The sequence below is a fragment of the Ambystoma mexicanum genome, chromosome 4p (assembly GCF_040938575.1).
Source record: "Ambystoma mexicanum isolate Mex_15411 chromosome 4p, UKY_AmexF1_1, whole genome shotgun sequence".
NCBI lineage: Eukaryota > Metazoa > Chordata > Amphibia > Caudata > Ambystomatidae > Ambystoma > Ambystoma mexicanum.
This window is the reverse complement of record NC_090927.1, coordinates 468,063,687-468,083,928: the sequence shown is the minus strand read 5'-3', so window position 1 is coordinate 468,083,928 and position 20,242 is coordinate 468,063,687. Positions and strand designations below refer to the sequence as shown.

The 20,242-nt window shown below is 46.6% G+C and overlaps 1 protein-coding gene across 2 annotated transcripts in view; it reads right to left on the bottom strand.

Annotated features, from left to right (window-relative positions):
• Positions 1-20,242, bottom strand: part of ADAM17 (ADAM metallopeptidase domain 17) — a 1,432,827-nt gene that overhangs the window by 797,908 nt on the left and 614,677 nt on the right. For both annotated transcript variants that reach the window (XM_069605995.1, XM_069605996.1), the window contains exon 8: positions 3,146-3,262. In XM_069605995.1, the coding sequence (XP_069462096.1) occupies positions 3,146-3,262 (117 nt within the window). The remainder of the gene's footprint in view (positions 1-3,145; positions 3,263-20,242) is intronic.

The window sequence follows — 20,242 nt, the reverse complement described above, 5'->3', positions numbered from 1 at the left end:
TACAAGAATGATCAAGCAACTGCGAGAAAGGTGGCCTGAGGTAGTACTAGCGGAATAACCCGATACAGTCATTGAGACGATGTATGATATTTCAGAAGGCGGGCACGAAATATCCCAAATTTACAAATTATTGATGACCAGGGTGGGCAAGGAGTTGCTCCAACTGAGGCGGGACTGGGAGGAGGAGGCGGGAGAACCTATGCAAGATGGACAATGGGAGAGGGCCCAGAGGCATCATAAAAAGGTGTCCCGGAATGCGAGGCTACAGCAGATCCAGTTATACGTCACCCACAGGGCATATATGACCCCTAGCAGAATTGGCAGGTTTGGAAGCTCAGTGATACAGAAATGCCCTACGTGTGGGGAGGTGGATGCCGGGATGTTCTGGGCATGCCCGGAGGTGGGCAGATTCTGGATGGAGGTCAAACAACGTCTGTCCCAAAAGGGGATTCAGTTGGAGGTGGAGTCAGTATGGGCACGCATGCGGGGGGGTTTTGCCAGACCACGCAACCTGAAGCACATCAGTAAGATGAAAGACTTCGCTTACATCTTGGCCAAATGGAGAATCGCAATCGGCTGGAAAGCAGCCCAAAGACCCAGAATAGAGGTGTGGTGGACCGACCTCCTGAAGTGGGCAGAGGCGGAGACGGCGGCATTGGTATGAAGCAGTCACGAGGGGAGGGGAGTAGGAGGCAGGACCCCTGATAGCGTGGAGACAACTAGTGGCCACGATGGAGGGACTCTCCCACGCCGAACGTGTCATGGGTCTGCTGTTGTATTAACTGAAAGGTAATATTCCTCCGCTCGGGATTTCATTCTACATCTCCCTGTTCCACATACAATTTTCCTTACGAAGAAGACACACCTCTAACCTTTGAGAGCTGCAAGGCCAAGTTTAATATACCTCAAACTGAGAGGTTCCATTACATTCAGTTAAGGCATTGGATCACTAACAGGAAGGTCCGAGAAGAGGCAACCCGAGAACCGGTGGGATTAGAACTAACAATAAAAGAGGGCCAGCCCAAGAAAGGGGTGTCAAGACTATATAGCTTAATAGGGGCAGTAGACCCTGAAGAATCACTCCTCTATATGCAGCGGTGGGAGGCGGATATGGGGAAACTAATCTCTAGCGAAACCTGGAGCCAAATCTGGCAAAGAGATGCTAAAAGTTCCAAATGTACCTCCATTAAAGAGGCAGCATACAAAATGTGCTTAAGATGGTACATGACACCCGCACGCATGCATTCCATCAATCCAGACTAGCCCATGTCCTATTGGAGAGGCTGTGGACAAGCAGGTGATTTCATGCACATGTGGTGGCCTTGCCTGCTTTCTGAAAAGTACTGGAAAGAAATCCTGAGTCACATCAAGGAGATAACAGGGACACAATTACCATTTGACCCAATGGTGGCCCTACTGGGGGAGGCGGTGGAGGGGTGCTATGCTAAATCTGGAACAAACGCCCAACTTATTACCCACATGCTAAGTGCTGCTAGAATAACTTTGGCGCATACCTGGAAGAATAAACAAGGACCGATAGTGGCCATGTGGTGGGTGAGACTATGGGGAATAATGGCCATGGAAAAGACTACGGCTTTATCCCACGGCTCCTACTCGAAATATTTGAACACTTGGATGCCACTACACGAATTCACAAACGATAGAGAACAAATGTATTTTAAGCCGAGACTATTGCGCAGCATTTCTGTTATTTAAAATACACACTATGAATCGGAAGAATGGGTGACCCAGGAGCCTCAACTGTTGAAATATGCTACACCGTATCCTTTGTTGGGGGGGTGGGAGAGGGAATGTTACGAAAGTTATGAATGTTTGTATTCATTTTGAAAAACCAAAATAAATAAAAAATAAATAAATAAATAAATAAAAGAAGTGCAGGGGAGAGGGGAGTGAGGGTGAGAAGGGGGCTGGTCAGGGCAGTAGGGCCTGAGAGAAAAAAAACGAGTTCCAGGGGAGGCCAGGTGGACAGAGCCAGAAAAAAGAAGAGTGCAGGGGAAGGAAGGTCCACAAGCTAAGTGCAAGCAAAGTGGTTGGAAGGGTTACAAGGGAGCACGCCCAGCCAGGCTAGTGCAAGGGGAGGGCCACGAGAGGGCAAGTTCAGATTTGTTTTGGTGGGGGGAGGGGGGAAATCAGGGGAGACCAAGTGCAGGGGTAGATGGATTAGGGGGGGCTTCTGCCCTGTAAGACTCTGAAGGAACCAGGCAGGGACATTGGCAGGGGAGGGTGAGAGGGAAGGAAGATGAGAAAAGGAAGGGCTTGAGAAGCTTCTGGAACTTAAGGAGATCCGGATCAAGTCTGAGAGGGGCAGGGAGGCTATTCTAGAAGGAGGCACCTGCAGATGAGAGCGATATGCCCCCCCACTCTCTGCTTGGAAAAGAGTCTGATCTGCAGAGAGTTAGAGCTAGACGACCGAAGGGCTCTAGCAGGGAGGTATTTAGGGTGAGAGTGTTGGATGTAGAGGGTTCCCAGGCCCCAGAAAGTCTTGTGGATGATGCAGAGGGTCTTGGACCTGATCCTCGCAGCAATCAAGAGCCAGTGGAGGGATTCTAGGGCTGAAGAGATACGGTCTCTGGGCTTGAGGTCAAATATACGTTTCTCCTGACTGCTGGAGGACTTGCCTTTATAATCTGTAATGTGACTTAATTTTGTCTATTTGCCATGCAAAAAAAATAACCAAGTGGTCACCCAAGCATTGTGTGGGAATGATCTGGTCCACCACTGGTCCGTTACATAATTGATGTATTACTGAAAAACAGTTATTTTGCTGGATTAGTAGTGATTTTGATATTATTTCCCCAAATATTGTGTTTTACCATTTAGAATCTCTATATTGCACCAACGATGAGGTTGTCTTCGTACAGTCCTAAGCTCTTGATTATAGGTCTGCCGCCATAGTCTTTCAAAATGCCTAACCTTTCGATCTATGTTCATTTACGGGGGGAAACATTTTTCAAACTCACATTTTCACTTTAAATTATTCACATTTCACACTGATATATATATTTATTTAAAACATTGTTATCCTTATCCCATTATTCTGCTAGCATATTGATGTAGTTGAACACATTTTGGCATAATTGCTGTAAAAACTGTTTAATGCACAATATTGAATTGATGTATTTACCTCTAGCAGCTGCTTAACGTCCCAAGCATCCTTGTCTTCGTTTGGATGATTGCCAGCCATGTTGTAATGTTTTTGATCTGGTTTCAAGATATTCTCAGGATCTTTATGGACAATAATCTACATAAACATTACAAAGAAACTATTTAGTATTTAAGAGGACAGTTTTTGCAAGATTGACCACATTATAAAGCACAGCTACTATCGCACAAATTCGAAATATCCAATATGTGAACTCACTCAAATTCATACTTGCAAAAACTGTTAATTAAAAGGCAATTACAAAACAACTGTGATGTAAATTAAATTACACTGATATACCAATGATCTTCACTTAAAAAGAAACTGCAAAAACACAAATACACACACACGTACATTCATACAGGTTTTCAAATTCTAAATTACAAGTCTATGCATCTTCCAATGTTACTGCGACAAAGCAAATGTAGCCCCAGAAGGTCAAATTGGGAGTTACCTAAAAGCAGTGCTTTAGAAATCTTTTTGCCAAAATAACAGTGCCACATGGTGGTTGCACCAAGCACACAAAGAGCTAGTGACAAAATACATGATGGCCAACCACGTTTATATCTTCTAACCTTCCCTGCATACATGAAAGAAGCTAGAAAGCAGGACAACTTTTGGTAAAAGGGGCAGAGATGAAACTCCCAGAGCCAATGGAATTTCAAGGAAAGGGAAGGGAAGGTCCTAGTAATCAGAGATCAAGACGGGGGTATAAAAAAGGCAGAATTGACGAAGGAGAGCAAGGATGAAGTACCAACCTGCTGTACTGAGAGACTGATAGAGACAGCTTCTGATTGCCAACACCTGACTGCCACGCATGAAGGCCAATGCTGGAAGAAGCTTAGGGGACGTTTTAGAAAGTTGAGAGGACCGTTAGAAGCCTGATAGAACTCCTACAACCTGAAAGGTGCATTGAGAAATGTAAAAATAGCCTGTGAGAAGTCTTGAGAAACCCTAACAAATGCCAATATGGGGACTAAGAATTCTGAAGGGGTAGAAAATGAATTCAGGAACCAACTAGACACTGACAATACCAGGAAATAATTAAAGAGGTGTGCTGACTCAGAGACTTAGTGTCACAGATATCTGAACCACCAGATGTTCGGGGAGAGCCCCCAGATCTGAAATGTACTTTTTCAATGGAGATTATATTCGCAATGGAAGTTGGCTGCACGAGTGGGTCCCCTGAAGAGAATTACAGAGCACCACCATATTGGCATCCCTGTGCGTGTACGGAACACCAGTGTCAGTTTGACACAAGCCTTCACGCAGGCTTTTTTCCACATTTATTGGTTCTTTGTGCTATGTACGGGTTGCATGTTTCTCCAAAACACGCCTGAGCAAAAGCAGTTGCCGCCACTTGCTATAGTAAGTTTAGAACTACTTCTGGGTCATGTCTCTTTCATGTTGATTTTCTGAAGTAAGGTACTGTTTACATAGTATCCACCATGACCGTTTCTTGCAATCTTTTGTACATTTGTGTTTTCCTATTCCTACGTTATCATTCATAGGTACTTACATGTGTTTCTCCATGTTTCTTAAAAGCATTGCGACATGAAACAATGTAAAACCCATATAAACTGCCTGTTAAAGTTGTTATATTGAGTTTGTGTGTCTAGAAGTAGCTTTTGTAGGCAGTCAGGTTGAAGACAAAGGTTGCTTGGGGACACTGCAGACATTTCTGCAGGGATTCGCTCAGAGATCTATCTTATTATACAGACGCTATGTTAGTATCTAGGTACTGCTATGTATCTCGCTTTTTACCATTTATTTTTGTAAATAGATGGATGTTTGATATTCGTATTTGGAATGGGTGTTCAGAAAGGAGCTGGGTAAAAAAATAGATTTTTCTCTTCGGTTACAAATGACAGTCACAACTGATGACTAATATTTACATCAGTTTTTGTTTGGTCTGTTTATTATATATCGCAGAAGGGGTGCCTGATGAAGGACTCTCTACAGTCTGAAATGCATCAGACACTATTTCTTCCATTTCATCTGCCGATTAAAATTCATGTTTTATGTATACCATTTGTGAAAATGTTAATACAACTAACTATTACTAAAGTAAGCATAGTATAATTTTAATTGTTTTGTGAAGCGGCGATACAATTCGCAAAGGAACAGAAAGCACTGGGGGAACAATTCCTTGGTCTCAGGCTCTGCTTATCCAGAAAGCCGCCAACCACCCCAGTGTTCACTAAGTTCTTACCATGCAAATGGTGTATGGCAGTTAAATCTTCTACAGAGAGCTAATCACACTTTCGCCTCTGTTATCTCTTCATGGGGCACTTGGAGGCAGAGGGAGAATCTCTCTGTCCCAGGAAACCATACAACAAGCAATCCAGCATCTGGCAAGGAACCTCCAGGATGTTGGAACTGGAGATTGACAGGTACACAGTAACTTATAGATTGAGATGCCCACTCACTTAGATAAAGAAATCATGAATTCTATACAGTAACTTGGAGATTTAGTGTGTACCATTTGACAAGAACTAAAGGATAATAAGGCGTTGTAAGAAGCACTTAACTGAAAACTAGCAGCTGCTCTTTCCGAGAATGCCTTGACACACACCAGTATAGTAGAATACGACAGGACCCTTGGAAATTAAACACATTTTTTAATATTGATGCATCCAATTCAAGTTCTGTCCATCATGTTTCCTCAGCAATAAAGGTAAGATTGGGTACTGTGAGAAACCAGAAGGTGCCTCACCCACTAGCCAACGGGGATCTGTCATCCAGGTGGCCAGGACACGGCCATCTCTTTTGGATCCAGTTCCTGGGGGTGGACCAGTGCAGGAGGATCACCTAGGTGAGGGGTCTCGGGAGTGGGACAGTGGCTGGTGAGATGCGGTATCCCCTTCCCTGTAACACCTTTACCCCCTCCTACCCGGTAGAATATTTAGGGACTCTACACCCCCCACACCCTTTTTACAACACAAACACTTTCTCACAGACAGTCTGCTCTAAGGGAAAACAGACCAACACCGGACCTGTGTACCGAACATGTCCCAATACTATGGTTAGGCGAAGTCAGGCAATTATCGACAATCAATCACACCTGACTTCCATTACACTTCCCCACACGGATAAAAGGCAGAGCACAAGAGTACACCCTGAGCGAGGCAAAGCAAACGAGGAAACAGCAGTTTCGAGACGACAGCTGCGCAAGAGATGAAATGCTGCATAACGTAAGGGGATCGCAAGGTGGGAAATTCCCTTGGCATTTTCGACAAGGAACCGTTACTTTCCCGAAACCTTGAGAGAAAGCATAAGACCAGGAAACCAGGTTGAAGAATCCAGCGTTGTGTGTCCGAGAATCCCAGGGCCCTCCCGCACCAATAATCAGGGTGGGGAGAATCACCAGCCCCTGTGGTACTGTCCTTGGCTCAAAGAACAAAGCCGCTTCATTGAAGCAACACAGCCGGTAAGTTCGGAAGACCGATACAAGACCGGTCTGTGTTGAATCCAAGGTTGCAAGCAACCACATTGTATGGCGAGTGCTGGAACGAACATTGTTAAAACGCATGTGATGAGAGATGCAAGTGAAGTTAAACTGCTGATGAGTGATTGAACTTTAAAGCAAGCTACAATACCTTTGACGGAGTGGCCTGACACCATGTGGGTGCTCAATCGAAGGTCTCTGTAAGGTATCCAGCTGAGGAGTGACGACAGTAGATACATTTTATCCGAGCCCGGCGGATGGAGATCATTTGAAAGTGAACAAATACATATGAATCGAAGTGGTCCTGCGACGGGTCAAGCAGAATCCTGCGCACAGCCGGAAGTCTTCGATCTGAATGAAATAGTGGTAAGTTTAGAAAAAACACATGAATGTGGGCCGAGCCCAGCAGAGGGAGACCAATTGAAGATTTTGTGTTAAAGTGGGTCTGAGCCTGGCGTAGGGGATCCCGGGGTGAACAGTAAATCATCCGAGAAGTCGTATAAGTGAAAATACTGAGAGAAAAGAACTTACATCAGGCTCTCTGAAATAAGAGACTTTGAATGACAGAGAGACTTTGGCACAGAAGGCCCTGATGTTGAAGTCTTGAACTGCATCCTCGTGCTAGAGAAGCTAGAGTGTGTGCTAAGCTCGAATGTGCCACCTTGTCCCATGCTGAAAACATGGGGAAGGGAAGGCAACGACTTGAATATCCTGACATATTTCTTGAACACTTCTTTTGCATAACATTATTTCCCACACTATTTGTATTTAGAAGGAAGGATTGGCATAGGTTTATTAGTATAGGCCCTTTTACTTTGACAAGACACCAATAGGTCTGCTTTATTATTATTTGACGGTTGTAGCTTGCTCCCATCTTTAGATTTAGGATTAGATAGGCGTTTTTCAAGCCCTATTGAAGTACAATAAACACCCTTGAACTGTGATCACTTATGTCTGTTTTACTGTTTGATACCATGCCTTCCTTATAGTAGATACTTGGTAATCTAACAAGCAACACCCTGGCTTGGACTGTCTCTTATGTAGCAACCCAAAGTCCACTTCTGGAAAATGTTACTGAATTCGAAAAATAATTCCTGGAAGCTTTCCAGTCGCCTAATTAATTAAACAACAATGGCAAAATAATCAGTTGGCAGATATACAGCGAGGAACCCAGGATGTGCCAACATATATTAGCCTGTTTCACCAGACTGCCACTGAACATTTTGGCCAGAGATTATTCAACACGCTCTACTAGGAAGAGGGTTGTTTGATTAATACAAAGATGAGTTGGCCCATGTCTCTGAGGCAACCACTCTGCAGCGGCTGATTGACCAAACACTATGCACAGAGTACAAATTGCTGGAAAGAAGACCTGAAAGAAACAAGACAACCAAAAACTACAAAATCGAGTGTTCCCAATCAAGGTGGGTTCTACGAGGGGACCACTGTCATCTACTGACAATGAACAAATCAGCTATGTACATACTGTGGTGGTGCTGGGCATTACCTGGGGACTTGCTGGTGCAACATGCCAAAACAGCGGGAATCAAATAGGTTTTTTGACAGATGGGAAGTGTGATGAGGTTTCCCTTGTGCCTGAACATTTAATGGCATGTCACAGTAGGGCTCTCCCTCCCAGACTTACCCTAATTGCCAAGTATGAGAACCCTTTTTTATAAACCTGAAAATTATGTATATAAGGGTCAAGGAGTTAATATTACTACTTCTAGTAGTTATGATTCTCCATTGTGTTCAGATTATATAAACCCAAGAGAACATCATCACTTCCTTTGAAATCTTCCCTTAAATATACATCTTATACATCACCCAAACAGATTGAGTTAAATAAGAAGAAAACAGGGGGGTCGTGGGGTGCTGTTGAGCGGCTGCAGGATGGCCGCAGCCTGAAAGCGCTCCGATGAGGGCTCTTAAAATTCTGCATTCCTGCTGGTGACGACCTCTCCCATATTGCTGATCGGAAGCTGAAATAACACTTGCAGACACTGAGCCGTAGCGAAGGGGGGGGGATCTCTGACTGGGCCGTGGTGGGACAAGAGGAGACGCCAAGATCCCCCAACTGACTCCAGGCATTGGGAACGCAGAGTACAGATTCTAGGACCAGCACGGCTGTGGAGCTGCTGGGCTGAGTGGTGAGTCGGGTGCCTCCTTGCAAGGCTGCACTGTTCATACGGTAGCCCCGGTGTCTACGTTGAGCCAAGAGGCTTCGGTGCCCTGCTGGATCGGTAGGGAGGCCCGGATTCCTTGGCTTATGAGCAGCAGAGCGTGGCTTTCTCCAGAGGAGGTGAGGATCGGACGCCATGCAGAGGCATCCTCTTGCGGCCTGGGAGAGTCAGGCCAAGTGAAAATATTGCCAGTTGTAAAACCGGGACCAGTCTGCCATGCAGCTCACACACCATTGGCAGTAGCTTGCGGTGCGGCCCCATCTACGTGCAGGGATCGACTCGGCCACCTGCTGGGCCAGTGAGGACAAATCTGTTGGAGGTGTTTGACATTGCAGGGAGCATCGATGCAGCGCCGGATCCGAGGTGCTTCTCCACCGTGGGTGGGCCCATCCGCCCGTGGGATGCTTGAGCTGGGCTTGGATTGCCCGACAGCCAGTGGGGTCAATCATCCTGTTGCATGAAAGTGCTGCTCTGCTTCTGTAGTGACCCTCTGCCTATTATGTCTGGATTTTCCTGGCACCTGTAATGTCTTGGTTTTGCCGGCAGGATAGGCTGGAAGGGATCCTGGGTCCAACTACCCTGAATAACTGAGCTGTGCCTCCCTAGAGTGGGGTGGAGGGGCAGCTGGGTATCTCTCCTGGTAGAAGATTTACTGCAGGTTACCACATATGGTGCTGGAGAACAACAGTGGCATTCTATCTCACTACCTGGTCTCTTAAGTGGATAGGTGTCTTTGAGAGCTGTGGGTTGCCAGAGGCCCAATCCTAGCTGTATGGCTTACAGAGATTTGACCCCATCCCTCTGCTCCATCTACTTGATTGTTGAGCGACCCTGGGGGATGGACAATCCTTGCTCAGGGATTGCTACTCCCGACTGATTTTTGCTGGCTGTGGGCTTAGTGCTGGGAGGCTCGAGGGGCGAGTCCCCAAGGCAACTGTTTTCTGAGCCGGAAGCCCCCAAGGACCCACGGGTGGATATAGTTTTGGCCACAACATGGAGAACACTAAAAAACAAGCCAAGATGGACCAAGTTGCTAGGCCTGACCCGGCAGTGCCGCCCCAAGCCCCTGAACCGGGCCCCTCTCACTTGGATGTCTCGGCCCTTAATTAGACACTGTTGGCACTTAAAAATAGTACGGATAATCTTGGGGTGAAAATGTATGCTTTTACCTGCAAGGTTGACGTCTCCGCTATTCAAATTGATAAACTGCGTGGTCGTATGACAGAGGCAGAGCAGAGGATTAGCAACGGGAAGGACAAAGTGGCCTTTCTACAGCGAGAGGTGGCACTCTTTCAGCAAACAGTCAAGAAGGTAGTCGCTAAGAATGACAACTTAGAGGGCAGGTCAAGAAGAACAGATCTGCGCATTCTGGAGGTCCCTGAATCCTCTACCATTGACAATAGGGAGAAGTTAGTTGAGAAGCTACTCCTAGAAATCCTGGAGGGGTCCCCAGTCTCGAGTATATTTCTGGTGGTGCGTGCTAGGCATTCTCTGGCAGGAGCCCTCCACTCCCCCACCGTGGCACACCTCCTGAGCGAGCCATTATTGCACTGATTTTTAACTATTAAGACAGAGATGTTCTGCTTAAAGCAGCCAGAGAGAAGGGCGAACTGCGATGGGGCTTCTTTTTACAGAATTCAGCCCTCAAGTGCCAGAGAAAAAGGAAAGGCTGTGAAGAATATCCTGAGGAGAAAGAAAGTCGCTATGCGATGTGACCCCGGCAAAACTATGAGTAGTGCAAGAGGGTAAGGCTGTGTTCTTCAGGTCCCCTGAAGCCACTGAGCGCTTTGCAGGGATCCCAGAGACTCACAGCGCCACTCGCCACAATGACTCGTTTATGGTTACATTGAAAGCATACCATGTTAGGAGGGTCTGGCACCTTCGAGTCTGATGCCTCATTGGGGGTTGAGGGTGCAGGAAAGCCAAACTGATTGAAGTGAGCCCGTCATCACCAGGAGCTGAGGCGGCTGCCGACAGCTCCCTGTTTCCTCAGCTAGTGCGGGTGTTGTGAAATGTTGTGTTTTGGGGATTAACCAGTAAGTTAGTGTTTCTGGCATGGGTGGGAGGTGGATGTTGGGGGTGTGGTGGGTGGCAGCACCAACGGTTACAATTTTATCTCTATTGGAACTCAGGCGGCAATCCACGTTGATTAGCATGGTTGGGGATGTGGAGGGTCCCTCGAGGCCCTTGCTAAGGTAACTTGGTCATTAGTGCATGGGAATGCGGACTACCGATGGGATGTCGGGGGATAGCATCAATTTGATAACTTGGGATATACGGGGGTTCACTAACCAAAAGATCGTCAGGCTGATTGGCAATTATGCTAAGAAACACAGTGTGAAAATGTTATATATGCAGAAAACCTCTGGCTCAGGACGGTAGGCCTCCCAATATCCCTGTTTGGGTAATTCAGAGGTACTGTTCTTCCTTCACTTCCCAATCCCGAGAGGTGCCCTCGTACATTCTTCAATCATTAGATTTTAAACTGCATCATATTGGGGATGAGGAGGGTCGCTGTCTTATCTTAGCTGGGGAGTGGGCAGGACTGCTGATTCTTGTTCATATACATGCTCCAAACTCAGATAGCCCTGATTTCTTCCAACACTGCACCAACCACCTGCATACATTTCTGAACTATGAGGCCATATGGGTGGGTGACTTCAATATTGCCTTATCCTAAGATCAAGATAGACACTCCACAACCCAACAGCCCAGATTCAAGCTACAGAAAGCTGGGGGTAGCAGCTTCCCTGTTTTATCAGCTAACCTTTGGAAGTCCTTGTCTGTCGACCTAAGAGCTGAACCATCTTACTACAGATTCAGCAAAAATGTAAAAACCTGGCTCTTTTCTAATGAGGCATGACAAAACGCATTAACCTGCTAATATATCTGAACTGCACTTGTAATTACCTCCTGTTAACCTTGTAAATATTTTATCTCTGTTCTTGTAACTGTATTTACTATGCTGTACTGCGCCTAGATACCTAAGGGTTTGGTGCGCTATATAAATAAACTAAACACGCCCTATCTAAGACTGCTTCGAGGTGGGTGGCTATTGCAAAATATCACGGCTCCACGACACTTTGCGATCTTTGCATCCCACTACTAGAGAATACTCCATTTATTCAGGGGCACATGGTAGTTCAAGGATAGATTAGGTTATGGCCACGGCTGAGATTATCAGGAAGATTGTAAAGGCCAATATACTCTCCCGAACTCTATCTGATCCCTCCCCGGTACTAGTTTCCTTTTGTGGTCTGGCTCGATCCCCTAGATACCGGTGTTGGCGGTTTAGAGCTTGTGCACAGGCAGACGCAGTGTTCCGTGAGGATTTGCACAGGACATAAAATACTTTTTCCAGGTTAGCACAGGTTCAGTCCCAGGCCCTGGGGTGGTGTGGGAAACCTTCAAGGTGTACATTAGGGGGTGCTGTATATCCAGGGAGGGGGGTGTTCTAAAAGCATTGCGCAGATCGATAGCACAACATGAGGACGAAATTAAGAGCTTGGAGCTGCAGCAGGGTCTTCATGATACTCTTGTTGTCTTGCGGCTAACTCCAGGAGAAGAGGGAGGAAATGTCCTCCTGGCTGGGAGAGAGGAGCGGTTCCTCAGAGACCCCTTCGCGGCTGCTGCATATGGTGAATGTGATCACCCCAGTCAGACATTGGCTTGTCCATCAAGCGTGAGCACCAACTGCAGGCTATATTAGAAATTGAGGACCCGGAAGGGAACCCCACCAGGGATCTTGGGAAGAACAATGACATTGTTTGCAACTTTTATGAGCGATTGTACACATCCCAAATGACAGCTCGGCGAGATGCAATTGTGCAATATTTAGATAGAGTGGCGCTGGGCTGACTAGACCCGGCACAAAAGGGATATTTTAAACTAACTCCCCTCTGATGAGGAATTTCGTAGGGTGTTCCTCTCTCCCCCTAATGACAAGGCCCCGGGCTTGGACAGGATCACAGCTGAGCTGCATCATCTCCTAATCCCACATCTGTGCACTATGTAGGAATCTGCCAGAGCCTTGGGTGTCCTGCCCGAATCCACAAGGACCAGCCTGGTGACGCTGTTGTTGAGACCGGCTAAGGATCCCTTAAAATGCTCCTCGTATAGACCACTGTCAATTAATACTGACAATAAAATCTTGGCCAAGTTACTGGCCGAAAGACTGCTACCATATATGCCCGCTCTGGTCCTCCCTGACCAGGCAGGCTTCTTCCCGGGGAGGTCCACTCAGAATAATTTGAGATGCCTGTTCTCTCTCATGCATAATGTGAATCCTGAAGTCCCGATTGCCGTGGCCACCTTGGATGCCGAGAAGGCCTTTGCCTGTGGAATGGCCATTCCTTTTTGATGTCCTTCGGCGGTCAGGGATTGGGTTGCCTTACCTCCAGTGGAACCGGATGGTGTATACGGCACCTAGGACGTATACTAATGATAGGATGTCAGACTATATTCTCCCGACGCGGGGCACGAAGCAGGGCTGCACGCCCCCTATTCTGTCTGCCCTTGCAATGGAGCCGCTGGCATGTTGCCTTACGAAATACCACGCTCACAAAGGGGTTAAGATCTATTCTCACGTCTCGATAATATCCCTATATGCAGAAGATAAACAAGTTCATTACCCCTGGTAACATTCTTTCGACTCGATGTTCCTCCAACCTAGTCCTCATCTTTGACATGTAATGGCTAGCTTCGGAAAAAAAATTCGCCAGAGGGCGCCCTGCGTTTTTGGTGTCGAGTCGATGTCCCGCGAAGGCCTCCGTCGAGGGTGACGTCATCGGACGTTATGAGTAGCACGCATGGTGCCCGTTGGCCTCAGTTCGGTTTTTCCCCTCCTCGTGTAGCAGATATGCCCATAATACGGGCCTGACAGTACTCAGCCTTGTTCGAACGAAAGCTGTAATAGCACAGGAAATTCTACAGAGGGGTTGGTTGGGAGGGCGATGAGGAATACGTTGGAGGAACATCCAGTCAAAAGAACGTTACATGGGGTAAGTAACTTGTTCTTCGAATGGATTGTGTCCTCCAACGTATTCCTCATCTTTGACAGACTACCAAAGCAGTATCCATGATAGGAGGAAGGTGAAAAATTTAGACATGCACATTTATTTCCCTGTTTTTTTAACGGCAGAGTAAAGGACTGCCTTACCAAAAGCAACATCCTGAGCATGGGAAGTATCCAGAGAATAATGCTTAGTAAACGTGTGCATCTATGACCACGTTGCAGCATCACAGAGGTTTTTAATAGGGACAGCCCTTTGCAGGGCTGTCGATGTGGCAATGCCTCTGGTGGAATGAGCCCGCAAGCCCTTGCGAGGCTCCTTGCCTGTCAGTCTGTAGCATTCAGAAATAGTGAGGATGATGTACTTAGACAAGGTCTGTTTAGGAACAGCCTCGCCTAGTTTGTGTCCTGTATACCCCACAAAGAGCTGGTCGTCCACTCTCAATTTGGACATTCTGGAAATATAAAAGCTCAATGCTCTCCTATGGTCCAACCTATGGAGCCTTTCCTCTTCCTTACTAGGATGCAGAGGAGAATAGAAGGCCGGCAGCACAATTTTCTGACTTAAGTGAAAGTCTGAAACTACCTTCGGTAGGAAGGAGGGTTTCAACCTCAACACAACTCTGTCCTTGTAGAATATAGTAAAGGGTGGCTTGGAAGAAAGTGCATGCAACTCGCTCACTCTAGGTGTAGATGTAATAGCAACCAATAGTATTGTCTTAAAGATTAACAACCTCAACGGACATGAGTGCAAGGGTTCAAATGGGACACATCAGGAATTTCAAAACCAGGTTGAGGTCCAAAACCGGAACCTGAAAAGTAGATGGTGGGAACACTTTTGTGAGCCCTTTTAGAAACTGAGTGACCAGTGGGATCTTTAAATGGGAGCATTCCTCTGATGAACGCTTAAAGATTGAAAGCGCTGCCAGGACCCTTAATGGTTCCAACCTGAAGACCTTTGTGTGCTTAATGAAAGCAAAAAGGATAGAACAATCAGAGTTGTACACTGAAAAGGATCAACATTCTTTTTTCTGCACTAGTTGCAAAACTTATTCCAACGGCAATGGTACAGAGACTTTGTTGCTAGCCTTCTGGCCGAAAGCAACACCTCCATCACGTCATCCGGGAGGTCCCAATCCTTGTACCTCAACCTTTCAGAAACCAAGCGTGAAGGTTAAGAGTCTTGACCTCTGGATGGAGAACCCGACCCTCCTCTCGCGAGAGAAGATCTTCTCTTTGTGGAAGACGTATCGGAGGTCAGATGGACATGTCCAGAAGGTCCGGGTACCACGTTCTCCTGACCCAATCCGGGGCAATGAGGATCATGTGGTTCCTGAACCGTCTCAACCTCCTGATTACTTGAGGAATGACGGGGACTGGAGGAAGCGCATAGATTAGGGAGAATTCCCAATCCACCACAAACGTGTCTCCTAGAGCTCCTCGGAGGAAATTCCCTTGAGCAGTAGAGCTCGCACTTCCGGTTGACACCAGTCGCGAACAGATCCACTTGAGGGGTTCCCAATAGGGCAAAGATCTCTTTAAGGACTTCCTGAGCTAGTTCCCACTCGTGGGAGACTGTGCTCTGCCTGCTCAGAGCGTCGCCGCTGTGTTCTCCTCCCCGGCTAGGTGAACTACTGACAGGGAGATTCCTTCTTGTATTGCCCAGTACCATAGCTGCATTGTCTATGTGCACAGTCGTAATGACCCTACGCCTCTACTCTTGTTGAGGTAGTGCATGGCCACCGTATTGTGCATCATTATCAGGACATTCTTTCCCCGTACAGACGCCAGAAAGGCCTTCAGCACTAGTCTGATTGCTCTCAGCTCCAAATGATTGATGTGTAGTTTGGACTCCGATAGAGACCAACTACCGCTGACTGTCAAATTGTTGGCGTGAGATCCCCACCCCGTGAGTGAGGCGTCCGTCACTACCGTTCTCTCCAGCCATGGTTGCCAAAAGTGTTCTCTCTTCATAATATTTTCCTGGCAGGCCCACCAAAGAAGGTCCTGTGAGACTCTGATCGGAATCTGAAGGTGGCCGGCATCTGTCCTGAGAACTGGGACCATTATGACCGGAGAGCCCACTGATGGGATCTCATTTTCAGGCGGGCCTCTGGCACCAGAAAAATGCAGGATGCCATGAGGCCGAGCAACCTCAAGAATTAAAAGGCCGGAAGACTCTAGGCACTCTGGAATTTTGTTACCATGTGGAGAATGTCTTGAGAATGTCTTGAGCTCTCACCTTGGGTGGCGAGCACTTTCCCAGGGATGTATCTAATACAGCCCTGATGTACTGGAGCTGTTGGGAAGGTGTCATATGGGACTTCTTGAAATTGAGGGAGAAGCCTCAGTCTGTGAAGAGAGCAGCAGGTAACGTTGAGATGATCCAAGGCTTTGATCGGGAGAACGCGCCCCGATCAGCCAATTGTCCAGGTAAGGGTATACGTGAATCCCCCCTCTCCTGAGATGCTCTGCCACCACCACCATCAGTTTGGTGAATACCTCCGGGGCGGAGGTCAACCGAATGGCAAGACTCGAAACGGATAGTGCGAGCCGCTAATGGCAAACCTCAGGTATTTCCTGTGCTTGAGATGGATTGGCACATGAAAATAAGCATCCTGAAGGTCCAATGACACCAACCAATCCTGAAGTTGGAGGGCCTGAGAAAGAGTGACCATTTTCAATTTGTCTTTCCTAAGGAACTTGTTCAAGTATCTGAAGTCCAAGATGAGTCTCAGACCCCCGTCCTTTTTGGGAATCAAAAAATATGGGGAATACCAACCTTTTTTCCTCTCCGCTACAGGCACTGGTTCTATAGCGCCTTTCTCTAGCAGGGTCAAGATTTCCTGCAAAAGGAGCGGATCTGGAATCTTCAAAGAGTGATTCCCCGGTGGATTGGTCTGAAGCTTCAATATAAAAGGAAGGCAGTAACTGTGGGCTATTGTTTCCATAGCCCAAGCATCTCATGTAATGTCTTGCCATTCTTCTTGATGCTGAGACAGTCTGCCCCCCACTGGTGAGCTGCGACTCAAGCCCTCAGAGCGGTTTTGAAGTGGCTGTAGCAGAGGCCGATGGTAAAGAGGCTGCTGCTTAAGCTGGCTTGGCACCTCTACCTCGTCCACCATGAGGACATTTTCTTTGGCCTCGTTGACTGCCCATTCCTCTCGCCCTTCCAAATGAGGAGTAGTAGTGAAAAGATCTACCCCTCTAAGGTTGTCTGCTAGGATGAAAAGGCTGAGGTTCCCTAACAGCGGCGCCTAAAGACTTGGCTGCAGCCTTAGAGGTCTGCAACTTCTCAAGGCTCTCATCAGCCTTGCTGCCAAAAAGATGAGACCCGTCAAATGGCATGTTGAGAAGTCTAGCCTGCACATCAGGTGCAAACCCCGACTTTCGAAACCACACAAACCAGCATATCACAGTGCTCATAGCCATGGACCTGCTGATGCTATCTGCAGAATCCAACCCAGACTGAAGGGACTCGCACATGGCCTCCTTGCCGTCCTGAACAACAAAGACACCACTAGCTACCCACCTCTACCACACTGTAGTTGTAGGGGTATCTACTCGAAAGGAGATATTTTATATCATCCAATTACATGTGCAGCCAGAACGTGGTATTTAACAAAACATATTTTAATTTATATATCACAAGACAGTTTGTTTTCATCAAATATAAAAAACATTAATGCTGTACTGTCATTACAATTGTTAGAAACGTCTGATCCATCACCAGACATAGGATGATGGTGATATTCAAAAATGGCAGATTCCTGTGTCTTGAGGTTCCCTTCAGTGTATGAGAATGATTGTTTACTAGTCCGTCCTCTCGGAAACAGATGACGGTTTCGAATTTGGAACGCAATACAAAGGCAGTCCGTTATTGCTCTCTACACCCCGTTCGAAAGATGCAAATCAACAACGGTGTGTAGAGGTAAGCATACGACGAATACTCACCTCTGATATCTCTCACTGCTAAGGAGCCCTCTATAAATGAATGCCGCGAATGTTTACCTGATCTTACAGAATTGACAGACAACATCGATCATAGCGGCAACAACACCCCGGGATGGGATATACCCTACGCATTAACAACACGCCGACACAAAGCTCTTACTGACTCAAGTAAGTGTATGCGTCCGCGTTTTTGTAGTAGTGTAGTAGTTCTGTGAACACAAAACGGGATAGCATGCTAATATGCAACATATATCCTTTTCTATTGTGTCCCAGTCAGGATATCAAGATGCCCAGTGGAACTTGTAGTCCATGGTATGCTGCATAGACAAGAATGAGATTGTCAACTGCAAGCTAACAACTATCTGTTTGCCTAAAATTAACGCGAAACAGTAATTATCCCAAACCTTTGTTGAAATACACATTCATTGTAAAAACACAGTATCTATAGAGATGGGAAGAGTTACCATCCATACTTATACAAGTGTATTTATTTATTTACCAACCGCTGCAGATTCATCGAGATCTTAAACCTAGTGACAGGTTCATTGAATGCTCAAAATTATTCTGCCCTCCACACCTAAAAGAAATCAAAATGGTTAGTAGGTTCTCTACTCTTCGATTTACAATGTACATGTGATTGCCCACAGAGGTTTTTAAGACATTTTATTTCTTCTTTGTAGGCTTGATACTGATGGCCCATGCATTGTGTGTTACTGACCATTCTTACTTAAACCAGTTGCGCCCTCAAGACGGGTTTTGGTACACCACTAAGGAAATCTAGATTACAACAGTGCTGTCCTCTTCCCAGAAACACACCAGAGTGTAGACGCTGTCATCCCATGTTTTCCTAATATCTGGTCATGGTTGTACTCACTGTTACTAACATCACGTAACCTAACAATGCTTATGAATTATATTTGCAGTTGTTCGATAAACAGCTACAAGGGTGGATTGTATACCACTTTTTTTCACACCACTCCTGGAATTATCACCGCATATACTGGTTGTTTTATATGTTTTTTATATTTGATGAAAACAAACTGTCTTGTGATATATAAACTAAAATATGTTTTGTTAAATACCACGTTCTGGCTGCACATGTAATTGGATGATATAAAATATCTCCTTTCGAGTAGATAGCCCTACAACTACAGTGTGGTAGAGGTGGGTAGCTAGTGGTGTCTCTTTGCTGTTTTCAATAGTTATTCCTCTAACACCACAGCCCCCTTTACAAAAAAAGAGGAAACTCCTATTTGCTCAAATCACTTTTCTACATCCCACCCCATCCTGAACAACAGCCAGGAAGCCGTCCCTTTCTTCCCCTTCGGGAATATGCTCTGCCGCCATAGAGATGCACTCCCACAGTGTGTTCGAAAATGTTGCAAGGGCACAAGTGTAGTTGGCAGATTTCAATACCATACTCCCTGCCGAAAATACCTTTTGCGCCCATACATCTATGGGCTTATCGTCCCTATCAGGAGGGATGGTAGGGTACGTTGCCTGTTTCGAGGTAGCCGTAGCTGCCTGGACCACCAGACTCTCAGGAGTGGGGTGTCTTGACAGATAGCCGGTGTCGCTACTGGAGGGGCGGTATTTTCTTGTCAGAGACTTGTCAACCGCCGGATTAGTTGCCAGGGTTTCCCAATTCCAGGCCATCCTTTTTTGAAGAGCCACATGGAAAGTTTAACACTGGATCCATAGGTGGACCCTTGTCCAAAATGTCAGTTGGATCATCCTGATCATAACGCACAGGAGGTCTAGACCAGCCCAAATATTCAACAACTCTAGACATAAGTTGTCTGTGCGAGGAGTCGGCATGATCCGCTGGGTCTGGCTTGCCGAACTCCAGCTCAGGAGAGGTGTCAATACTACTAGCATTATGCAAAGTTTCACAGAGATCTTGCATCCTACTCTCCTCTGAAATGAGGCATTCAGGCACATTAGGGGTCCCAAACTGGAGACTAAAAGGGGCATCATCCTCATAGGCACGCTCTTCCTCCTCAAAAATGGAAGTGAGGGACTTCAAAAAATCATTTTTCGGTAGAGGGATAGCTTTTCTCTGGTGTGAAACACAAAGACTTCGAAATTGTAGAAGGCGTCGACTTTGACTTAGCTACTGCATTTTTCGGAGGGTCAACGGTCACTGGGGGCTGAGCTGACAAAATTGGCACAGCTGGAGTCAACGGCGTCATCAGTGGCGTCGAAAGCACCAAAGGCCTGACAGGGTTCGAGGACCCGTTGCGTTGACGGCTTCGAAGGCGTCAATAACCTTGACCTCTCTTCACGTCTCAAGTGATCCTTCGATATCGTGTCCGAACGAGGCCTCGAGGGCTCTCGATGTGGATCACGCCGTTTACTTGTGCTAGAGGCCACGCGAGTATCTGGCCGAGACAGCTCCTTGCCGGCTTCCACAGAAGGCGTGGCTGTAGCTCGGCCCCGTTTATCAAAGATTTTAAGTATTTCCACACGGAAAGCTTCCCGTT